This window comes from Salvelinus namaycush, chromosome 8 (genome assembly GCF_016432855.1).
Source record: "Salvelinus namaycush isolate Seneca chromosome 8, SaNama_1.0, whole genome shotgun sequence".
In the NCBI taxonomy this organism is placed as follows: domain Eukaryota; kingdom Metazoa; phylum Chordata; class Actinopteri; order Salmoniformes; family Salmonidae; genus Salvelinus; species Salvelinus namaycush.
The window spans coordinates 44,264,997-44,288,284 of NC_052314.1; the positions used below are offsets into that span (position 1 = coordinate 44,264,997).

At 40.5% G+C, this 23,288-nt stretch overlaps 1 protein-coding gene across 1 annotated transcript in view; it reads right to left on the reverse strand.

The window, feature by feature from the left end:
* Positions 1–23,288, reverse strand: part of LOC120052701 (insulin receptor-like) — a 102,965-nt gene that overhangs the window by 46,880 nt on the left and 32,797 nt on the right. The window contains exon 2 of the mRNA XM_038999764.1: positions 11,850–12,398. Within this exon, the coding sequence (XP_038855692.1) occupies positions 11,850–12,398 (549 nt within the window). The remainder of the gene's footprint in view (positions 1–11,849; positions 12,399–23,288) is intronic.

A 23,288-nucleotide genomic window follows, 5' to 3' on the forward strand; every position in this document is an offset into this window, starting at 1 on the left:
CCGGATCCGGGAGCACCCCCATCAGTAAAAAAGCTGACTAGCATAGCGTCACAAGTAAATACTAGCATCTAAATATCATTAAATCACAAGTCCAAGACACCAGATGAAAGATACACATCTTGTGAATCCAGCCATCATTTCTGATTTTTAAAATGTTTTACAGGGAAGACACAATATGTAAATCTATTAGCTAACCACGTTAGCAAAAGACACCACTTTTTTTACTCCACCATTTTTTTACTGCATCAGTAGCTATCACAAATTCGAAAAAAACAAACACAATATAGCATTATATTAGCTTACCACAATAGCAAACCACACAACAGCATTGATTCAAGCCAAAAATAGCGATAACGTATAACCCAGCAAAAGATATTAATTTTTTCACTGACCTGCTCAGAATTCTTCAGATGACAGTCCTATAACATCATATTACACAATACATATAGAGTTTGTTCGAAAATGTGCATATTTAGCGGCACAAATCGTGGTTATACAATGAGAAAAGTAGCCAAGCTGCAAAGAAAATGTCAGGAGAAATCTTGGGAAAGGCACCTATTCTAATCGATAACTAATCATAAACTTGACTAAAAAATACAGGTTGGACAGCAAATGAAAGATAAATTAGTTCTTAATGCAATCGCTGTGTTAGATTTTTAAAATTAACGTTACTGCGCATACAGCGTGCGCTAAAGCGAGACCGCACCGAAATTCATGGCGGAATTATTGTTTAACATTTGTCAACATAAATACGAATTAACAGCATAAAGACTTCTTACTATTTGACGAGCTTCCATCAGAATCTTGGGCAAGGTGTCCTTTCTCCAGAACAATCGTCTTTTGGTTGAAAGATGTCCTCTTCTCCTGTAGAAATAGCAGCTAACGCTAGCTATGTGCCGGAAAGGTGTCCAACTCGTGATAGCGCGTCACAAAGAAATTCCAGAAAATCGCAATAAACTGATATAAACTGCTATAAGTCGGTTTAAATTAACTACCTTATGAAGTTAAGACAAAAATCAAATTAAATCAGAGCCGGAGATATAGAACTGCTAAAACGAAAGCTTTTCAGGACGCCATTGTGATGTCCCTCCTGCGCCAGGCGCCCCGTTGAAAAGGTCGGACCTTCCGTTCCACGGGCTTTTATAGTGCCCCAGATGGTGCAATCCACTCCATTCAAATTCTCACCGCTTACTGACATCTAGAGGAAGGCGTATGCAGTGCATGTAGCCCCATAGCTTACATGGGAATTTATAAACTGACCCTAAAACAGAGACCCCGATTTCAGAAATCTCACTCCTTGACAGGAAGTGTGCTGCAGAATGAGTTCTGTTTCACTCAGAGAAATAATTCAAACGGTTTTAGAAACTAGAGAGTGTTTTCTATCCAATAGTAATAATAATATGCATATTGTACGAGCAAGAATTGAGTACGAGGCAGTTTAATTTGGGAACGAATTTTTACAAAGCCGAAATGGCGCCCCCCTATTGACAAGAAGTTTTAAGGAGAAGTGGATCTAAAATTCAATGTGTAACACTTGTATTTTCATCAACATTTATGATGACTTGATGTGGCTCTCTGCAATATCACCGGATGTTTTGGAACTACTGAACATAACGCGCCAATGTAAACTGAGATTTTTGGATATAAATATGAACTTCAGTGAACAAAACATACATGAATTGTGTAACATGAAGTCCTATGAGTGTCATCTGATAAAGATCAAAGGTTAGTGATTCATTTCCTCTATTTCTGCTTTTTGTGACTCCTCTTTGGCTGGAAAAATGGCTGTGCTTTTCTGTGAATAGGCACTCACTTAACATAATCGTTTGGTTTGCTTTCGTCGTAAAGCCTATTTGAAATCAGACACTGTGGCTGGATTTACAACAAGTGTATCTTTAAAATGGTGTAAAATACATGTATGTTTGAGGAATTTTAATTATGGGATTTCTGTTGGTTTTGAATTTGGCGCCCTGCAGTTTCACTGGCTGTTGACGAGGTGAGACGCTACCGTCCCACATACCCTAGAGAGGATAATTGGCAACAAAATGAACATTTTGCAATAATAAAACATTTTAGAAAAAGGTATTGAAAACAGGGGGGGGTCAATAATTTTTTACCTTATTTTGTTAAACAAAATGTCCTCTCAGCAAATGTATTAGAATAAAATACAATTTCCCAATTTTTGGGAGCATACAATATTGCTCAGCATTTGAATGACGTATTTTACACAGTAATTTTTGCTCATTATTATAAAGGCTGTCAATCATTTTAGACCCCACTGTATTTCGCAGATGTGATATTTAAATTTTTAAGAATTCACAGTTTTACCCCAGCTAACACACCTGACTCCAACAATCACCTAATCATGATCTTCAGTTTAGAATGCAATTTGATTAATCAGCTGTGTTTGCTAGGGATGGAGAAAAAGTGTGACACCAATCAGGCACCAAGGACTGGAGTCTACAATTGTTTTCCTGAGGTCTTTGTCAATTTGTTGATGTAAGCTGAAGAGATTTCACCCCATGCTTCCTGAAGCACCTCCAAGTTGGATTGGCTTGATGGGCACTTCTTACGTACCATGTGATCAAGCTGCTCCCCCAACAGCTCAATAGGGTTGAGATACGGTGACTGTGCTGGCCACTCCATTATAGACAGAATATCAGCGCACTGCTTCTTCCCTAAATAGCTCGTGTGTCAGATTTCAAAATGGCTTTACGGTGAAAGCACACCATGCGATTATCAGAGGCCAGCGCCCCGCATACAAAAGCAGGAAAAACATATTTCAACCAGGCAGGTGCGCCACGAAAGTCAGAAAAAGCGATATAATAAATGCCTTTGATGATCTTCTGTTGGCACTCCAAAAGGTCCCAGAAACATCACAAATGGTCCTTTTGTTCGATAATGTCCTTCTTTATATCCATAAAAACTCACGTTTAGCTGGCGCGCTTCAGTCAATAATCCACCCAGTTTCCCTCCATCAAAATGCATACAAAATGAATCCCAAACGTTACTAATAAACTTTTCCAAACAAGTCAAACAATGTTTATAATCAACCCTTAGGTACCCTAATACGTAAATAAACGATAAAATTTAAGACGGAGAATCGTTATTGTCTTTACCGGAGAAAAATACCAAAGAATGCGCTCTCTTCCACGCCCTTGGAAACACTACAAGCCAAAAATGGGAGCCACCTAGAAAAACTACAATTTCTGACTTATTTTTCCAAAAACCAGCATGAAACTCTTTCTAAAGAGTGTTGACATCTAGTGGAAGCCCTAGGAATTGCAATCTGGGAGGATTTCGCCTTATAATAAAAGTGACAGCCATTGAAAACAGTGGTAGGCTGAATTTATTTTGGGGGGGATGGTTTGTCCTCGGGGATTCGCCTGCCATATCAGTTCTGTTATACTCAGACATAATTTTAACAGTTTTAGAAACATTAGAGTGTTCTATCCAAATCTACCAATTATATGCATATCCTAGCTTCTGGGCCTGAGTAACAGGCAGTTTACTTTGGGCATGCTTTTCATCCGGAAGTGAAAATACTGCCCCCTACCCAAGAGACATTAAGGACAACAAAGTCAAGGTATTGAAGTGACCATCACAAAGCCCTGACCTCAATCCTACAGAATGTTTGTGGGCAGAACTGAAAAAGTGTGTGCGAGCAAGGAGGCCTACAAACCTAACTCAGTTACACCAGCTGTGTCAGGAGGAATGGGCCAAATTCACCCAACTTATTCTGGAAAGCTTGTGGAAGGCTACCCAAAATGTTTGACTTAAGTTAAACAATTAAAAGGCAATGCACCAAATACTTATTGAGTGTATGTAAACTTCTGACCCACTGGGAATGTGATGAAAGAAATAAAAGATGAAATAAATCTCTACTATTATTCTGACATTTCACATTCTTAAAATAAAAATGGTGATCCTAACTGACCTAAGACAGGGAATTTTTACTAGGATTAAATGTCAGGAATTGTGAAAACTGAGTTTAAATGTATTTGGCTAAGGTGTATGTAAACTTCCGACTTCAACTGTATGTTTTCTTGGAAAACAAGGACATTTCTAAGTGACCCAAAACTTTTAACGGTAGTGTATGTCTTAAGCTAAAGTGTACTGTTAGCTAGCTAACGTTAGCTGGCTGGCTCCCTAGCGGACGTTATTATTCATTTCCCAGAGCTGTTTGCGTTTCTAGTTAGAGCCCAATGTTAGCTAGCTAACATTGAACCAGGTTGGTTAGCTCACAGTACTGTGGCATTATTGGCACTTTGTTCATTGTTGTCTAACTAGCTAACGTTAGCTGGCTGGCTCGTCAGCTAACATTACGTGACGTGTGTACAACACCCATTGGATGACATGAAAACAGCCTAACCAGCAGACATTTACCGACACCGGCCATATTCCAGAGGTAAACAGATCATCAGCAAGAGCATCAAGTGTGCGCTCCGAGAGTGAAACGAGATGTGTGGGTCCAAAGCTTAAGAGGGTGTGAATGATGCTGAATGGATGTAGACAAAGAGCTCTTCACTAGATACCAAAACATTCAAAAGGCGATTTTCTCGTGAGTTTACAAGTTGATCAACTTTCAAAGCAGAATTACTTTCCCATTGTTCCTCAAATGCAGCCTATGACATACCATTTTGTAGCTCTCAGTCTCTAAAAACACCATTTCACATTTTGCTACACAAGACCGAATCCAGGTGGTGAGTCACATAGGCTTTTTTTTGTTGTTGACCCATCTACCAATAGGTGCCCTTATTTTTGAGGCATTGGAAAACCTCCCTGGTCTTTATGGTAGAATCTGTGTTTGAAATTCACTGCTCGACTTAGGGACCTTAGAGATAATTGTACGTGTGGGGTACAGAGATGAGGTAGTCATTCAAAAATCATGTTTAACACTATTATTGCAACCTGACTGAGTCCAAGAAATGTATTGTGTGACTTCTTAGGCACATTTGTATTCTTATACTTAAATTAGGCTTGCCATAACAAAGGGGTTTGAATACTTATTGACTCAAGACATGAATTAGTAAACAATAATAAAAACATAATTCCACTTTGACATTAATGGGTATTGTGTGTAGGCCAGTGACACAAAATCTCATGCTGTAACACAACACAATGAGGAAAAAGTCAAGGGGTGTGAATACTTTCCGAAGGCACTACTCTATTCCAAGCAGTGTACTGACTGAACAGAACACAGTAAAAACAATACAACTATCACTCATCCCACAGTTTCCACTCAGTCATTAAGTTCAATGCTTCATCTAATGTTCCTCCATGTCATGTGTGTGGAAGTCTTCATTCACTAAGCCCTGATTAAAACTACTCGCACCCAGCAGCAAAGGAGAAAGAGGGAGAGCCTGCTTGTGTGTGTGCGTACAGTTGGTACATTGCACAATCACTCAAGTAAATAACATTTCTCCCCCTCGAAGGCACAAGAGGTGCCTTTCAGAAGTCAAATACAAGCCAGTCTATTACTTTTACAGTTGGAGTGCTAGAGGAGGGTGTAATGTAGGAAAGGTGGAAGGGACTTGGGCAATGGCGCACGAGTAGATAGAAGGGAGGGGAATGGGAACTCTCACCCTCTCCTTGGCTGAAAGACTAGTATGCACACTCTCCCAAAGACACACACACTTCGCTGTACGTGCGAGAAGCATTGCATCATGTTCTAAAATTGGCTCCTGCTTTGACACACACCACTTGACTAAACTAGTGCCTATCACATGACAGGGAGAGGACCATCATACCTGCTCCACAGCAAAGGAAAACACTCTCACTCCAAACTCTCCCTCTCCTTTCTCACTATCACCCATTAGGGCAATTCCACGATAACAGATTGATGCTGGCTCAGATTTTTCACTTTAAACCAATGACTGCAAAGTTAAATAAACCAACTCTATGCACAAGGACGACCGAATTTCCACTGAAAACGTTACAGAAACACATTTACTTGCAAAGTTTAGTAACAGAAGGATGGCACAAACACAAACCGTCATTCGGTTACCAAACTTTGCATCTGCACTGTTCAAGTGAATGTGTTTCTGTAACATTTTCAGTGGAAATTGTTAAGTAGTCCTTGTGCATATGGTTTGTTATACTTTGCAAATATTTTTTTGTATACATTTTAAAATCTGAGTTTCAGCGTCATTCTGTTACCGTGGAATTACCCAATACGCTAGCTAGGTTCTCTCTATAGCAGACATTGCCAACCTTTTCCGTTCCGGGGATCGTCAAAAGCTCGAGGACCACCATTCGCGGAGTCGCAGAATTTTTCAAACATAAAATATCTTTGTAGTCAAATTTAGTCCATTTAAGCAGTGAATGTAACAAATAAAAGGCCTATTATTATTATTATTATTATTATTATTATTATTATTACCTATTTGCATTGTGAAAAGTAATAAAGAATTGCTTATAAAAACCATTAATACTCCCAACTAATTCTGTTTATGGGGGAAAAAATATATCTACCAAAAAAGGTGCGGTTGTCCGCGGACCACATGTTGGGAGCCCTTGCTCTATAGTAAATCAATTCTTCTCTCTGGAGAGTAAGGTCATAACTTTTGATTTTGCTAGCTTTTTTCACGTAATATTTCAAAGCTAAGTATAGGCTGACATTCATAGTTGATTGACTTAGTCCAATTAGATTATAGTGTTCATTCTACACACACACAATCTCACATACCTAGATGGAATAATAAAATCAAATAAAGAATGGTAGAGAGTATTGTTGAACGGTGTACCAATTTTTTCAATACTACAGTAGCTTGTGAAACTATTCACCCCCCTTGTCATTTTTCCTATTTTGTTGCCTTACAACCTGGAATTAAAATAGATTTTTAGAGGGTGTGTATCATTTGATTTACACAACATGCCTACCACTTTGAAGATGCAAAATATTTTTTCGTGTGAAACAAACAAGACCAAAAAAAACAACAACTTGAGCGTGGATAACTATTCACCCCCCAAAGTCAATACTTTGTAGTAGAGGACGACCGATTATCATTTTTCAACGCCGATACTGATTATTGGAGGACAAAAAAAAGCCGATACAGATAAAAATCTGCCATTTTTTATATATATTTGTAAAAATGACAATTACAACATTACTGAATGAACAATGAACCCTTTTATTTTGGTGTCTGGTTAGACTGTAAACTCTCCTTCCAGACTCACATCAAACATCTCCAATCCAAAGTTAAATCTAGAATTGGCGTCCTATTCCGCAACAAAGCATCCTTCACTCATGCTGCCAAACATACCCTTGTAAAACTGACCATCCTACCAATCCTTGACTTCGGTGATGTCATTTACAAAATAGCCTCCAATACCCTACTCAATCAATTGGATGCAGTCTATCACAGTGCCATCCGTTTTGTCACCAAAGCCCCATATACTACCCACCACTGCGACCTGTACACTCTCGTTGGCTGGCCCTCGCTTAATACTCGTCGCCAAACCCACTGGCTCCAGGTCATCTACAAGACCCTGCTAGGTAAAGTCCCCCCTTAGCTCGCTGGTCACCATAGCAGCACCCACCTGTAGCACACGCTCCAGCAGGTATATCTCTCTGGTCACCCCCAAAACCAATTTTTCCTTTGGCCGCCTCTCCTTCCAGTTCTCTGCTGCCAATGACTGGAACAAACTACAAAAAACTGAAACTGGAAACACTTATCTCCCTCACTAGCTTTAAGCACCAGCTGTCAGAGCAGCTCATAGAATACTGCACCTGTACATAGCCCATCTATAATTTAGCCCAAACAACTACCTCTTTCCCTACTGTATTTATTTTGCTCCTTTGCACCCCATTATTTCTATCTCTACGTTGCACATCCTTCCACTGCAAATCAACCATTCCAATGTTTTACTTGCTATATTGTATTTACTTCACCACCATGGCCTTTTTTTGCCTTTACCTCCCTTATCTCACCTCACTTGCTCACATTGTATATAGACTTATTTTTCTACTGTATTATTGACTGTATGTTTGTTTTACTCCATGTGTAACTCTGTGTTGTTGTATGTGTGGATACTGCTTTGCTTTATCTTGGCCAGGTCGCAATTGTAAATGAGAACGTGTTCTCAACTTGCCTACCTGGTTAAATAAAGGTAAAATAAAAATAAAATAAAATAATTTTAACTGCATATAATACATAAATAAAATCTATTTAGTGTCAAATAAATAATGAAGCATGCACAATTTGGTTTAAATAATGCAAAAACACAGTGTCGGAGAAGAAAGTAAAAGTGCAATCTGTGCCATGTAAAAAAGCTAACGTTCAAGTTCCTTGCTCAGAACATATGAAAGCTGGTGGTTCAATATTCCCAGTTAAGAAGTTTTAGGTTGTAGTTATTATAGGAATTATGACGCGTCAACTATTTCTCTACACCATTTGTATTTCATATACCTTTGACTATTGGATATTCTAATAGGGACTTTAGTGTTGCCAGCCTAATCTCAATAGTTGATAGGCTTGAAGTCATAAACAGCACTGTGACTCAAGTATTGCTAAGAGCTGCTGACAAACGCAGTAAAGTTTGAATGAATGCTTACGAGCCTGCTGCTACCTACCACCGCTCATTCAGACTGCTCTATCAAATAAATGACTTAATTATAAATAACACAGAAATACGAGCCTTCGGTCATTAACTTCATTAGGGTAGGGGGCACTATTTTCACCTCCGGATGAAAAGCATGCCCAAAGTAAACTGCCTGCTACTCAGGCCCAGAAGCTAGGATATGCATATAATAATTGGTAGATTTAGATAGAAAACACTCTAAAGTTTTGAAAACTGTTAAAATAATGTCTGAGTATAACAGACCTGAAATGGCAGGTGAAAACCTGAGGAAAATCCATCCAGCAAGTGCCATTACTTTGAAATGGCTGTTTTTACAATGAAAGCCTATCCACCATTTAACTTCTTATGGCGGGGGGGGGGGGGGGTGGGCGCTATTTACACGTTCGGATGAAAAGCGTGCCCAGAGTAAACTGCCTGCTACTCAGGCCCAGATCCTAGGATATGCATATTAGTAGACTTGGATAGAAAACACTCTGAAGTTTCTAAAACTGTTTGAATGATGTCTGAGTATAACAGAACTCATATGGCAGGTGAAAACCTGAGAAAAATCCAACCCGGAAGTGGGAAATCTAAGGTTTGTAGTTTTTCAAGTGATTGCCTATCCAATATCCAGTGTAAATGGGGTCAGATTGCACTTCCTAAGGCTTCCAGTAGATGTCAACAGTCTTTAGAAAGTTGTTTCAGGCTTCTATTGTGAAAGGGGAGTGAATAAGACCACTCAAAGCAAGTGGCTCAGCTGAAAGTCTTTCGTTTAGTCTCGCTCGTGGCCGTGAGCGTGACGGTCGTTCGCTTTCCTTTCTAATGACAACGGAATTGTCCGGTTGGAATATTATTGAAGATTTGTTAAAAACATCCTAAAGATTGATTATATACATCGTTGGACATGTTTCTACAAACTTTAATGGAACTTTTTTTAAACTTTTCGTCTGGACTTAGTGCTCACGCTTTGCATTTGGATTAGTGAACTAAGCATGCGAACAAACGGAGGTATTTGGACATAAAGATGAACTTTATCGAACAAAACAAACATTTATTGTGGAACTGGGATTCCTGGGAGTGCATCCCGATGAAGATCAAAGGTAAGTGAAAATTTATAACGCTATTTCTGACTTTTGTTGACTCCACAACTTGGCGGGTATCTGTATGGCTTGTTTTGGTGGCTGAGCGCTATACTCAGATTATCGCATGGTGTGCTTTCGCCGTAAAGCTTTTTTGGAACCTGAGACAGCGGTTGCATTAAGGAGAAGTATATCTTTAATCCTATGTATAACACTTTCATCAACATTTATGATGAGTATTTCTGTAAATTGATGTGGCTCTCTGCAAAATCACCGGATGTTTAGGAGGCAAAACATTACTGAACATAACGCGCCAATGTAAACTCAGATTTTGGGATATAAATATGAACTTTATCGAACAAAACATACATGTATTGTGTAACATGAAGTTCTTTGAGTGTCATCTGATGAAGATCATCAAATGTTAGTGATTAATTTTCTCTATTTCTGCTTTTTGTGACTCCTCTCTTTGGCTGGAAAAATGGCTGTGTTTTTCTGTGACTAGGCACTGACCTAACATATTTAGATGGTGTGCTTTCGTCGTAAAGCCTTTTTGAAATCGGACACTGTGGTGGGATTAACAACAAGTTTATCTTTAAAATGGTGTAAAATACTTGTATGTTTGAGGAATTTTAATTATGAGATTTGTTGTTTGAATTTGGCGCCCTGCAGTTTCACTGGCTGTTGTCAAGTCGATCCCGTTAACGGGATCTCAGCCATAAGAAGTTTTAAATCAAGTGGCCTACCTGGAAAAGATGCTTATTTCTCCGAATGAGTTGCCAATTCCTTATATAAATGCTTATTTTTATGCTCATTGCACATTCATAAAAACACAGACAAGACAGCTAGCACATAACAGTCTGTAGCTAAAATGCTGCTAGTGGCACATGATGCCGCACGTGACAGAAACTGAGCATTCATTTTCCAGAAACAAATGTTCATTGATAAAAAGGGTATAGTTAGAAAGGTTATGTTCTCCTCTACTACAGTAAAATAATGTCTCAATGTGTTTCGGTGTCCATATGACTGATTCTGTTGGACCAACCATAAAATGCAAATAACGAATTGAAACTGCTTGTTGTCAGAGAGGAAAAAGTGATCTTTCATCTGTGTTGTTGTGAGTGGCAGGGGCTTGGTGTATGAGTGGGAAGGTGCACACAGCACAGAAGGAGCGAAGGAGACGAGACCAAAAAGACCAAATGAGAACAAGAGGACAAATGCTCATAAAAAAGATGTAATAATAATAATACTTGATTCTTGCGATCCAGGCTTTTGGAATTTCGCGCTAAATCATACATTTTAATTGATCAAATTACAATGAAATATCGCCCAGCCCTAACATACACAGACTCTTCACATGAACTGATTCAAATACAGAAACACACACAGATCCATCACACATACAGAAAAGAGAGGGGATGACAGCAAGGGAGTGTGCAGTACGATTCGTATTGGCACACACTGCACCTTTCACCATTAGCTCTCTGCCCCTCACCTCTTACGCTCTCTCTCCTCTCCCAGCAAATACATTTTCTCTTTCCAATTATATTGTCGGCCTGCTTGTCTGTGAGAACTTTGAATTGTACATGAGGCCAGCCTAGTCTCTCTCCTTCTATAATTACAAAAAAACATTCCCTACATGCTCCAGTCAATGAATTAAAAATCAAAGGGGAGTAGGCATGGCCTGTGACGTAATATAGAAAGAACAACAATCCCTCTATTATGATAATAATTTCAAAAGCCATCTGTGCAAAAGCACCATTCATCTGAATTGATTGGGGAGGAAATCTCTTTTCCATACGGTTATCATCATCTCTGTCCCTCTCATTCATCCTGCTACTTTTACAACAGAAAGACAGCCAAACTGACAGCTCTGGAGAATTCCTGCTAGCATGAGGTGAAATGACCTACAGGAAAAGTGACATCCAGGCAGAGCTGAAGTTCTTCTATATTTAACATCATAACCTTATCTAAATTGTCAAGTTGGCATAGGTAACAAATGAAATTGGATAAAAATGCCAAGCAATTAGGCCTGGACCTTCATATATTCTCATATGCCAACTGAACATATCAGCTGTATCAGGAAACTACCAAAGAAAACGTGTGGGCTACCAATGTTTGAGATAATCATTTATATACAGTACTCTTTTTTGTGTGTTCTTTACCATTCTTTCAGAAATACTTGGGGTATCTAAAAAGGCCACTTACTTCTCTGGCAGTGGTTCTGAGTCCAGCAGCGCTCTCCAAAGTGTCCATTGATGGTAGTCTGAGGACAGGTGGTCTTCCCATAGGCCGTGCCTGGACACACATCCCCACACTCCCGGTCATTCTTATTGGCCACGATGTAATTGTCCTCCACTGTGTCCAGGATCTTGGACCAGTCTAGGGTAGAGAGGTAGCAGAGGTCCGGGTTCTTCTCCACCCTCACGGCTCCCCGGGTGATGTTCATGAGGCTCTGGAGCCCCAGCTCCTTAAGGTCCACCATCTCAAACAGAACCAGGGCGTAGTTGAAAAACAGGTTGTTGCCTCGGATCACCGTCAGGTTGGGGAACAGATCGCTGAGGGACTCTAGACCGTAGACCCTAAACAGGAGGAGGAAGTCGGTGACAACGGTCAGCTTGGGGTAGCTGAGGCCCCTGAAGTCCTCAGGCTTGGCCTTGAACATGAGGAGGATCTTCAAGTGGCCCTCAATTACTGTGCAGTTCTCTAATAACTGCAGGTTGGTCACGTTGTTACGGATATCCTTACTCTGACAGACTGGGGGAGATAGGAGAAAATAGAAGGGGAGAAGAAAGGGAGAGGAGAAGAGAGCGTGAAAATAGAGGAGGATAAAAAGAGAAGAGAAGACACGTCAGTAGCTGCATAGTTGTAGTGCATTGTATTACTTAGTAATTTCCAGGAACATTCAGCTGACTCAAGACAGAAATGTAAATAAATTGACATAACATTGGGTTAGGGTTGGTTTTACAACAGGATGAGTGTAAAATTGTGTGCTAAAAAAACACAAGAGGTAGATAAAATCACGATGAAACACTAATACATTATACACAAGGAATCTGAGCAATTCATAAAACTGCTGCATCCTCTAAGCTACTACTGCACGGCAACGCAGCACCACACAAAGCAGAGGGCCAGTCAACCCATTTACCTGTGACTATATTCATGATTAGGGTTGCAAAGGGTCGGAAAACTTCCGGTAAATTTCCATGTGAAGTTAAGCCTGGGAATTTGGGGAATGTTGCTTAAATTTATCAAAAAACAGTGAACCTTTTTTGTGGGATAGGCAATTCTAGGTCTTGTGGCATATTTTGGGTAAACTATCCCCAATTCAATGGAATTGCAGCCCTCTGCATGCACAGTGGATTCTTCCATCACATGTGCAGTGCACTATTCCATCACATGTACAGCTGATTCTCAAGATCTTGCACACTAATGAGATGCTATTGAGGCCACACAACTACACTGTCTGAGTCAAGGACCACGTGCTTTCTGGTATGTTTTGATTACAATACTGGGTGGGGGTGAATATATTTTATATATGATATACATGTTTTTTTGTTAACTAGTAAATAGTAGCCTACAGCAAAGTGTGTTTAAATCATTTCTAACTTGTTAACAATTTCTGCTAGTTAGTTTGTGCTACCATGTGGGTTTTAGCTTGCTTGAGCCTGCTAACTGAGGAGTGTTAATTCACCTGTTTCCATACATGTTTCATTTTAAAACATTTCTTACAAAGGAGTTGTTTAATCTAACTGATTAATAATTTATCTGTACATGGAATTGTATTTGGGATTTTTTTACTCATTTTTTTCTTATCTTTACAGGAAAATGCCACGGGCACTATCTGATGTGTGGAAACATTTCACAGCAGCTAATGTAGAAGGAAAAGTGGTGTACATTTGCAGATACTGTGCCAAATCACATGTGAAAATGCAACAAAGATGCAGAATTATCTGGCCAATTGCATAAAGTTCCTTCAGTGCTCACAATAAGCAACCTCTAACAAAAGTCCCTCTACTTCTATTCGAGGTGAAAATGATGAATCAGACACCTTATCGACAGCAACAGCTCATGGTCCTCCTGGAATCAGAAGTGTTTTTGACTCGATGGAGGAATGTAGTCAGCAAAATGCTGATGAACGTCTTACTCGAGCTGTATATGCAACTGGTTCACCTCTGATGCTCACAGGCAATGAGCATTGGAAGAGATTTCTGAATGTTCTTCACCCAGCATACACCCCTCCAACCAGACATGCCTTATCTACTAATTTTCTGGATGCAGAGTTCAGAGTTCAAGTGATGGTCAAGCAAATCATAGAGAAAGCAGACTGTATTGCAATCATCTCTGACAGATGGTCGAATGTTAGTGGGCAAGGAATAACTAACTACATCATCTCTACCCCTCAACCAGTATTCTACAAGAGCACAGACACAAGGGACAGACACACCGGTCTCTACAGTGCAGATGAGCTGAAGGCAGTCATCCATAACCTTGGACCACAGAAGGTATTTGCACTGGTGACAGACAATGCTGCAAACATGAAGGCTGCTTGGTCTAAAATGGAGGAGTCCTACCCTCACATCACACCGATTGGCTGTGCTGCTCAGGCATTGAATCTGCTCCTCAAGGACATCATGGCAAATTGACATAATTTAAAACAATGGAAACACTACAAGAGAGCCAAGGAAATGGTTAGGTATGTGAAGGGTCATCAATTTATAGCAGCAATCTACCTCACCAAGCAAAGTGAGAAGAATAAGAGCACAACATTGAAGCTGAAGAGCACAACATTGAAACTGCCCAGCAACACCCGTTGGGGTGGTGTTGTCATGTTTGACACTCTCCTGGAGGGGAAGGAGTCTCTCCAAGAAATGGCCATATCAGTCTGCCGATATGGACAGCCACATCAAGAGGTTCCTCTTGGTTGATGTATTTTGGGAGAGAGTGGTAAGCAGCCTGAAACTCCTGAAACCTATAGCAGTAGCCATTGCACGGATTGAGGGAGACAATGCCATCCTGTCTGATGTTCAGACTCTGCTTGCAGATGTAAGAAGAAATCCGTACTGTACTGCCCACTTCACTACCGCTGCAAGCAGAGAAAACTGCAATTCTGAAATACGCTTCTTGATGTTAGTACTTTTACCTGAAGCCCATACACGCCACAGCGTACATGTTGGACCTCAAATATGCTGGCAAGAGCATCCTGTCTGGTGCAGAGATCAACAAGGCCTATGGTGTCATCACTACCGTGTCTCGCCACCTTGGCCTGGATGAGGGCAAGGTTCTTGGCAGTCTGGCGAAGTACACTTCCAAGCAAGGGCTTTGGGATGGAGATGCAATATGGCAGTCGTGCCAACATATCTCATCAGCCACCTGGTGGAAGGGACTTCGTGGATCTGATTCTCTTTCCCCTGTTGCCTCATCATCCTCCAAATCGCACCAACATCAGCCGCCTCAGAGCGCAACTGGTCCTTGTTTGGGAACACACACACCAAAGCACGCAACAGGCAGACCAATACAAGGGTTGAAAAATTGGAGGCAATCCTGGCAAATGAGGCTTTTTGAGCCTGACAACAAGCCATCCTCAACAAGGTTGGAAAGTGAAACTGAAGATGAAATCGGAATCCATTCAGTCTCGATAAAATATAAAAAGTTTTCGCCTGCGACCAAAAATGAAAATGTGAAATTTGGGGGTTTACACCGGCTAAGGTGACACCTTCGTTGAGGGGGACCCCGATATTTTCCATACAAAACTTATGGGCTCATATGAAAGAGGAGGTCAAATAAATGACAACTGGGGTCAAAGGTTAAAATTTGGAGTAAATCGTGTCAGGCTGTTGAGGCTGACTCGAGGCTGATGTTCAAGATGTGGACATTGATGAGGTCCTGGGAGAAGACACGGAAGCCTGAAAGGAAGACAACCAAAGCTTTAGATTCTAGACTATCATTTTACAGATGTATGTTGAAAACGTTTTAGGAGATGCGATGAATCATTGGGGATCATTCAATATTTCCTTTTGTTGTTCAGTGAAATCATCCCATGTGAAGAGTCAACTCAATTTAAACTTCAATTCGTAACTAAATAGTTTTTTTTTTTAATCTATTGGAAGGATTTAATCATTTGCAATGATGTCTACTTATGATAAGGTAAAAGGTTAATGTTTGTCTCCATACGATTATGGTAAATATATCCAATGCAAAAAACATCTACATTTAAAAATGGTATTAATATAAATTTGCATATATTCCCGTTAATTCCCACGGAAAGTTACGTCTGAATATTCCCCAAAATGTGCAACCCTATTCAGGATACAGCAAAATTATTATATAAAACACTGTTATCCCAACAAGTTAAAGCTGAATGCAGCCATTTTATCTGAAAATCAAATCATTTCTGGGTAACAATTTTTACTGGTTTGAGGAAACTAGGCATATGTCACGTGTCACTACTTTACAGGAGGGGCATTTGAACGTAAACTTATTTTTTTTATTATATCAAAAAGCAAGAAAGTGGACTGTCAGGACTGTCAGAGTTGTCTGAGGGGCTTAATTGGAGGAGCCTAATGGGAGGGATGTGTAACCTGAAAATGAGCTATTATTGGCAGAGAGGAGGGCACACTCTGTTATTGGTCTATTACCTTATACTGCCTGGTGATGTCATCAGGCAGTCCAAAAAGCCCACTCAGTAAAAACAAGCTGACATTTTCAGGCATTCTTTTCAGACAGCTATTACACTAAAAGGTGCAATGTCAAAATTGTAACAATTAGGAGGTGGCCCTTGGAAAATAATATACTATTCAAATAATGACATTTTTTCAGATATCCGGTGTTAGTTTATTTCGAACCTAACGGACAACTAAGAAAAGCTCAAACCAAGTTTATTCACCCAATTGTTCAGCTGTCTGACCCAACAAATACATGTTCCCACCAGCACAAGGTGAAGTCTCCTCCTTCTCTAAACATTATATCTTTATTGCTAGGCAGGAAGTTAAGTGATGTGGCTAATAAACTGTTCCTTCTCCCTTAAATGTGACCTGACCTGGGTCCCCATTCCTCACTAATCCACAGCTATCCACCCTTATCAGTGACCGCAACCATGTGATTGCCTTTCCTTTACTCAGTAACATTCCAAGCACCTGGCTCAAATACAACCTTAATTGACCCCACCATATACATTCCTCCTACAGATAACCATTAACTTCTGGTGTAGCAAGTATTTCAAATTACAACCCAACAACTGAAACCAGACTGTGGCCCTTCTCCTTTACATAGGATACCTGATGTCTAACAATAACATGTTCTGCATTCCCCTCTCTCCCTCAGTACCATGAACAAGGGTATTTCAAGTTTAGAAGTCAGAACCCATCACTGGATAGTCGATAGTCAAATTGCTATTGACTCTCGATCAATCAGAATGAAGCAAATGCACATCAAATCAAAGTGTGTCACGTGCGCTGAATACAACAGGTGTAGGTAGACCTTACAGTGAAATGCTTACTTACAGGCTCTAACCAAGTGCAAAAAAGGTATTAGGTGAACAATAGGTAGGTAAAGAAATAAAACAGTAAAAAGACAGGCTATATACAGTAGCGAGGCTATAAAAGTAGCGAGGCTACATACAGACACCGGTTAGTCAGGCTGATAGAGGTAGTATGCACATGTAGATATGGTTAAAGTGACTGCATATATGATGAACAGAGTAGCAGTAGCGTAAAAGAGGGGTTGGCGGGTGGGACACAATGCAGATAGCCCGGTTAGCCAATGTGTGGGAGCACTGGTTGGTCGGCCCAATTGAGGTAGCACGTACATGAATGTATAGTTAAAGTGACTATGCATATATGATAAACATGGCAGAGGTAAACAGTGGACATCCTGCTTCTCTCTGGTAGTTTTGCTGACAGCTAAAGAGAAGTCTGATTTTCACCATGATAGAACTAATTCTCTTACAAAACCCTGATGCCTTTGACCTTACCAGGGGCCACTAGGACCAGTGGAAGCAAAATAGCCCCATAACATCAAAGATCCACCACCATATTTTACAGTAGGTATGGGGTTATTTTCTGCTTATGCATCCTTACTTCGACACCAAACCCACCACTGGTGTGCATGGCCAAAGAGATCCATTTTCATGTCATCCAACAAAAGGTAAATGCCTGGAGTTGGCTAAACGGCATTGGCACTTGGATTGGAACCGATGCTATGGTCAGATGACATGAAAGTGTAGTGTTTTCCACAAGTACCTGAAGTAGCCAGCCAAATAGAAAAAGTACTCAAGGCAACAAAAAAATTGAATAAAGACCTACACTACCGTTCAAAAGTTAGTCGTCTGCAAACTTGATGACTGAGTTTGATGCGTGCATGGCCACACAGTCATGGGTGAACAGGGAGTACAGAGAGGGCTGAGAACGCACCCTTGTGAGGCCCCAGTGTTGAGGATCAGCAGGGTGGTTTCCTACCTTCACTACCTGGGGGCGGCCCATCAGAAAATCCAGGACCCAGTTGCACAGGTTGGGGTTGAGACCCAGGGTCTCGAGCTTAATGACGAGTTTGGAGGGTACTATGGTGTTAAATGCTGAGCTGTAGTCAATAAACAGCATTCTTACATAGGTATTCTTCTTGTCCAGATGGGACAGGGCAGTGTGATGGCGTTTGCATCGTCTGTGGACCTACTGGGGCGGTAAGCAAATTGAAGTGGGTCTAGGGTATCAGGTAGGGTGGAGGTGATATGATCCTTGACTAGTCTCTCAAAGCACTTCATGATGACAGAAGTGAGTGCTACGGGGCGATAGTCATTTAGTTCAGTTACCTTAGCTTTCTTGGGAACAGGAACAATGGTGGCCATCTTGAAGCATGTGGGCACAGCAGACTGGGATAGGGATTGATTGAATATGTTTGTAAACACACCAGCCAGCTGGTCTGCGCATGCTCTGAGGATGCGGCTAAGGAGCCTTGCGAGGGTTAACACGTCTAAATGTTTTACTCACGTTGGCCACTGTGAAGGAGAGCCCACAGGCTTTGGTAGCGGCCCGTGTCAGTGGCACTGTATTGTCCTCAACGCGAGCAAAGAAGTTGTTTAATTTGTCTGGGAGCAAGACGTCGATGTCCGCGATGGAGCTGGTTTTCTTTTTGTAATCCGTGATTGACTGTAGACCCTGCCACATACGTCTCGTGTCTGAGCCGTTGAATTGCGACTCCACTTTGTCTCTATACTGAATGTTTGATTGCTTTGCGGAGGGAATAGCTACACTGTTTGTATTCTGTCATGTTTCCAGTCGCCTCGACATGATTAAAAGCAGTGGTTCGCGCTTTCAGTTTTGCGCGAATGCTGCCATCAATCCATGGTTTATGGTTAGGGAAGGTTATAATAGTCACAGTGGGTACAACATCACAGATGCACTTGCTAATAAACTCGCTCACCGAGTCAGCGTATATGTCAATGTGATTGTCTGAGGCTACAAGGAACATATCCCAGTCCACGTGATCGAAGCAATCTTGAAGCGTGGAGTCCGATTGGTCGGACCAGCGTTGGATAGACCTGAGCACGGGCGTTTCCTGTTTTAGTTTCTGTCTATAGGCTGGGAGCAACAAAATGGAGTCATGGTCAGATTTGCCGAAGGAAGGGCGAGGGAGGGCTTTCTATGCAATGCGGAAGTTAGAATAGCAATGGTCCAGAACGCTACCCGCTCGTGTTGCGCATGCGATATGTTGATAGAATTTAGGAAGCCTTGTTCTCAGATTAGTTTTGTTAAAATCCCCAGCTACAATAAATGCAGCCTCAGGATATATGGTTTCCAGTTTACATAGAGTCCAGTGGATTTCTTACAGTCTCCGTTGAGGTATCTGCTTGGGGGGGGGGGATATACACGGCTGTGACTAATCAAAGAGACTTCTCTTGGTAGATAATGCGGTCGGCATTCGATTGTAAGGAATTCTAGGTCAGGTGAAGAAAATTACTTGAGTTCCTGTATGTTATGATTACACCATGAGTCGTTAATCATAAAGGCATACACCCCCGCCTTTCTTCTTACGAGAGAGATGTTTGTTTCTGTTGGCGCGATGTGTGAAAAAAACAGGTGGCTGTACCGACTGACAACATATCCCGAGTGAGCCATGTTTCCATGAAACAGATGTGTTACAATGTTACAATCTCTGATGTCCCTCTGGAAGGCAACTCGTGCCCTAATTTCATCCACCTTGATGTTTAGAAATTAGACATTGGCGAGTAATATGCTCGGAAGCTGTGGATGGTACGCTCGCCTTCTAAGTCTGATCAGTAGGCCGCTCTGTATGCCTCTCCTGCGGTGACCATGTTGTTTTGGGTCGGCCTTTGGGATAAGATCCCATGTCGCGGGTGGAGGTCCGAACAAAGGCGCGAAAGTCGTATTCCTGGTCATAATGTTGCAAAGTTGACATCATTTTTATATCTACTAGTTCTTCCCGGCTATATGTAATAACACTTGAGATTTTCTGGGCTAACAACGTAAGAAAAGCATTAAAAAAAAAAATGTACTGAATAGTTTCCTAACCTAAGAACCTGAAGCGAGGCGACCATCTGTCGGCGCCATCTTAGTCAAGGATCTCTGTACTTTGCTCCGTTAATCTTTCCCAGCCGCTGAAAAACATACCCACAGGATGATGCTGCCAACACCATGCTTCACCATAGGGATGGTTCAAGGTTTCCTCCAGATGTGACGTTTGGCATTCAGGCCAAAGAATTAAATCTGGAAGGTTCTCCCACCTCCACAGAGGAACTCTGGAGCTCTGTCAAAGTGCCCATCAGGTTTTTGGTTACCTCCCTGACCAAAGTCCTTTTCTCCCGATTGCTCAGTTTGTCCGGGTGGCCAGCTCTAGGAAGACTCTTGGTGTTTCCAAACTTCTTCCATTGAAGAATGATGAAGGCCACTGTGTTCCTGGGGACCTTCAATGCTGCACATTTTTTGGTACCCTTCCCCAGATCTGTGCCTCGACACAATTCTGTCTCGGACCTTATATAGACAGGAGTGTGCCTTTCTAAATCATGTCCAAACAGTTGAATTTACCACAGGTGGAGTCCAATCAAGTTGTATAACATCAAGGGTGATCAATGTAAACAGGATGCACCTTAGTTAAATTTTGAGTCTCACCGCAAAGAGTCTGAATACTTAAATAAAATGTTTTTAATTTCTTATAAATTTATCTTATAAAAATATCTAAAACACCTGTTTTCGTTTTGTTATTATGGAGTATTGTGTGTAGATCAATTAAAATAAATAAAAATCTCAATATATTTTAGAATAAGGCTGTAGCGTAACAAAATGTGGAAAAACAGAAGGGGTCTGAATACTTTCCGAATGCACTCGAGATAGAAGTGGGCCAACCGACTGAAACAAAGCTTTTAGTGATTCACTAAGCTTAGCTACAGAGATCTAAATATTATTTTTGGACTGATGTTTGTTGCTGAAAAACCTAATTTAAGGAGGTGAGACAATGGTAGCAGCTGCAGAAAAATCCTTAAAAGACAGACATCAGAACGGCAGAGAAATCGCCTCACAATCAATCCACTTCAATCTCAACAATAATATAGCCGAACCTATAGCATATAGGGCATATCATATTTAGATCAAAGTGGAGAGAAAAAAAAATCTGGAAAAGTCCACTTTTGTTCTCCATGACAGTAAAAGGTCATGCTGGTTTAATGACATAATGATGACTCTTGCTTCAGCTCTGTACAGTGCATGTAATGTCATCTTTAATCTGTATTCAGTCCACAATGGTCACCATGTAGTCAACATCTAGCCTACCTGCAGTTCAAACCGTTGACGTGCACCGTTACCCCTATAGTCATTTAGCAGCAGAGGGCAAAACCAGATATAAAGCACGTAGAAAAGATAATGGAGCTATATATTCATAAGATGGTCTTTGAAACCCCCCCCCCAAAAAAGAATATCAGGGAGAATCAAAAATTAAAAATGTCATGTTGACATCATTGATTGTTATATAATGTTTGAGTCACTCAGATAGCATAAGAACACGGCATAAGCCAAAGCAAAATGTGTAGAAAAACAGCAAAGACCGACACTTCCATCCTTGTTTTTGTTTGTCATGTATTTATGTGGCAGCCAAAAAGCTAGCGTTTCCAATGTCTACAGTCTGATAGTGTATGAATACTACAAAATGTATGCCTAATGAGAGAACCTTTGTTTCCTATCAATTTACAAATCACAAAGACCACCATAAAGACACTTCATTATTTTATAAACCCTGTAGTGTTTATCATACAGTATATACACTACAGGGTTGATAAAATAATTTCCTCAATCAATGAACCAGGGATCAAATGGCTACGGTGGGCAACTTCAGAGCAAAGTAGCTAGCTAACTAAGACATGTTTATTCATAAAGGCTAAAATGTTGCGTTTTCAGGGGAGATCATGTCAATTAGGCTATTCTAAGAATATTTTTTATGTTGTCAGAATTACATGATCAGCATTGAAGAGTCTCTCTCTCTCAAAAACGTGCTTTAACGGGACAAATTACTCAATAACTACCAGGCTTTTGATCATTTTATTGGATTCCTCATGTCTTACTCATTGTTATTAAGAATTATGGTGCAAATCTGATGTTAGGTACTATATTTATTGAAGATCATATAAATCCTGTATATTTTTTAAAAAACGGCTAATTTGACTCTGTTTCAGACGTCACAACCATAATGGACTCTACGTTATGATAGTTTTCCCCTCAAAGTAATAATTCAAGATGCCAATCTTTTTTAAATTATTGTTTTTGTGTTCAGCCAAGCCTTTCCTTCAGAAAGGCTATGCATGTTTTAAACCTAAGACTGACACATTCCGACTTTTTCTAACATGTTTGGTCTCCATAAACATCTTGTCCATTTCATGTCATACCCATAATGCTCATTATTTGCTTTTTTTCTGCAACATGCCAATATTTAGAAGTCAGCATTTTTTTGTATTAGCGCCCCCAAAGGGGTACTGTAGACAAACATCAAAAGTTTCATTTCTGTTTTGTTTGTCCATTCTGTGAGATATTTCATTTGCGATTGTGTGTGTGTAAATGTTACATTCATAATGCTGGAATTACCCATTTATAATTTCCTGTTTTCCTTTCTTTCTTTTTTTAAATAACAAAAAGGTAGAACTAACAACAAACCAACCAAATTGGATGAGTGAGGAAAATAAAGAGAAATTGCAGAAAGGCACGAGCGCAAGTAGAGAAAATCAAAGTTGCAGGTCCATTATGATATTCTGAGAGAGCAACTTGGCATATATACCAAAGCAATTAGAAAGGCAGACAGAGACTCATTTTTTAAAATCGATCACTATTAAATCCGAATAATTCGAGACTGCTCATCTCGACCATTGATGGCCTGATAAATCCTACCACCGCAAGCCTATGTGAACTTTCCTCCCCATCTAATTGTGATGAGTTCGCTGCATATTTCAGAGATAACCAACATTAGGCTGGGTATAAGTCAAGCAAGCCCTGATGAGAAGTTTGTGTGGTAGGCTAATGCACAATCTCATAAAAGGCATTTTATTTTCATCATTGTATTTTCCCTGGTTGACACAGACATGATCAGGAAAGTGATACGACAACTTAAGCCTTCTACCTGCCTTCTCGATCCTATCCCCACCACCTTCTTCAA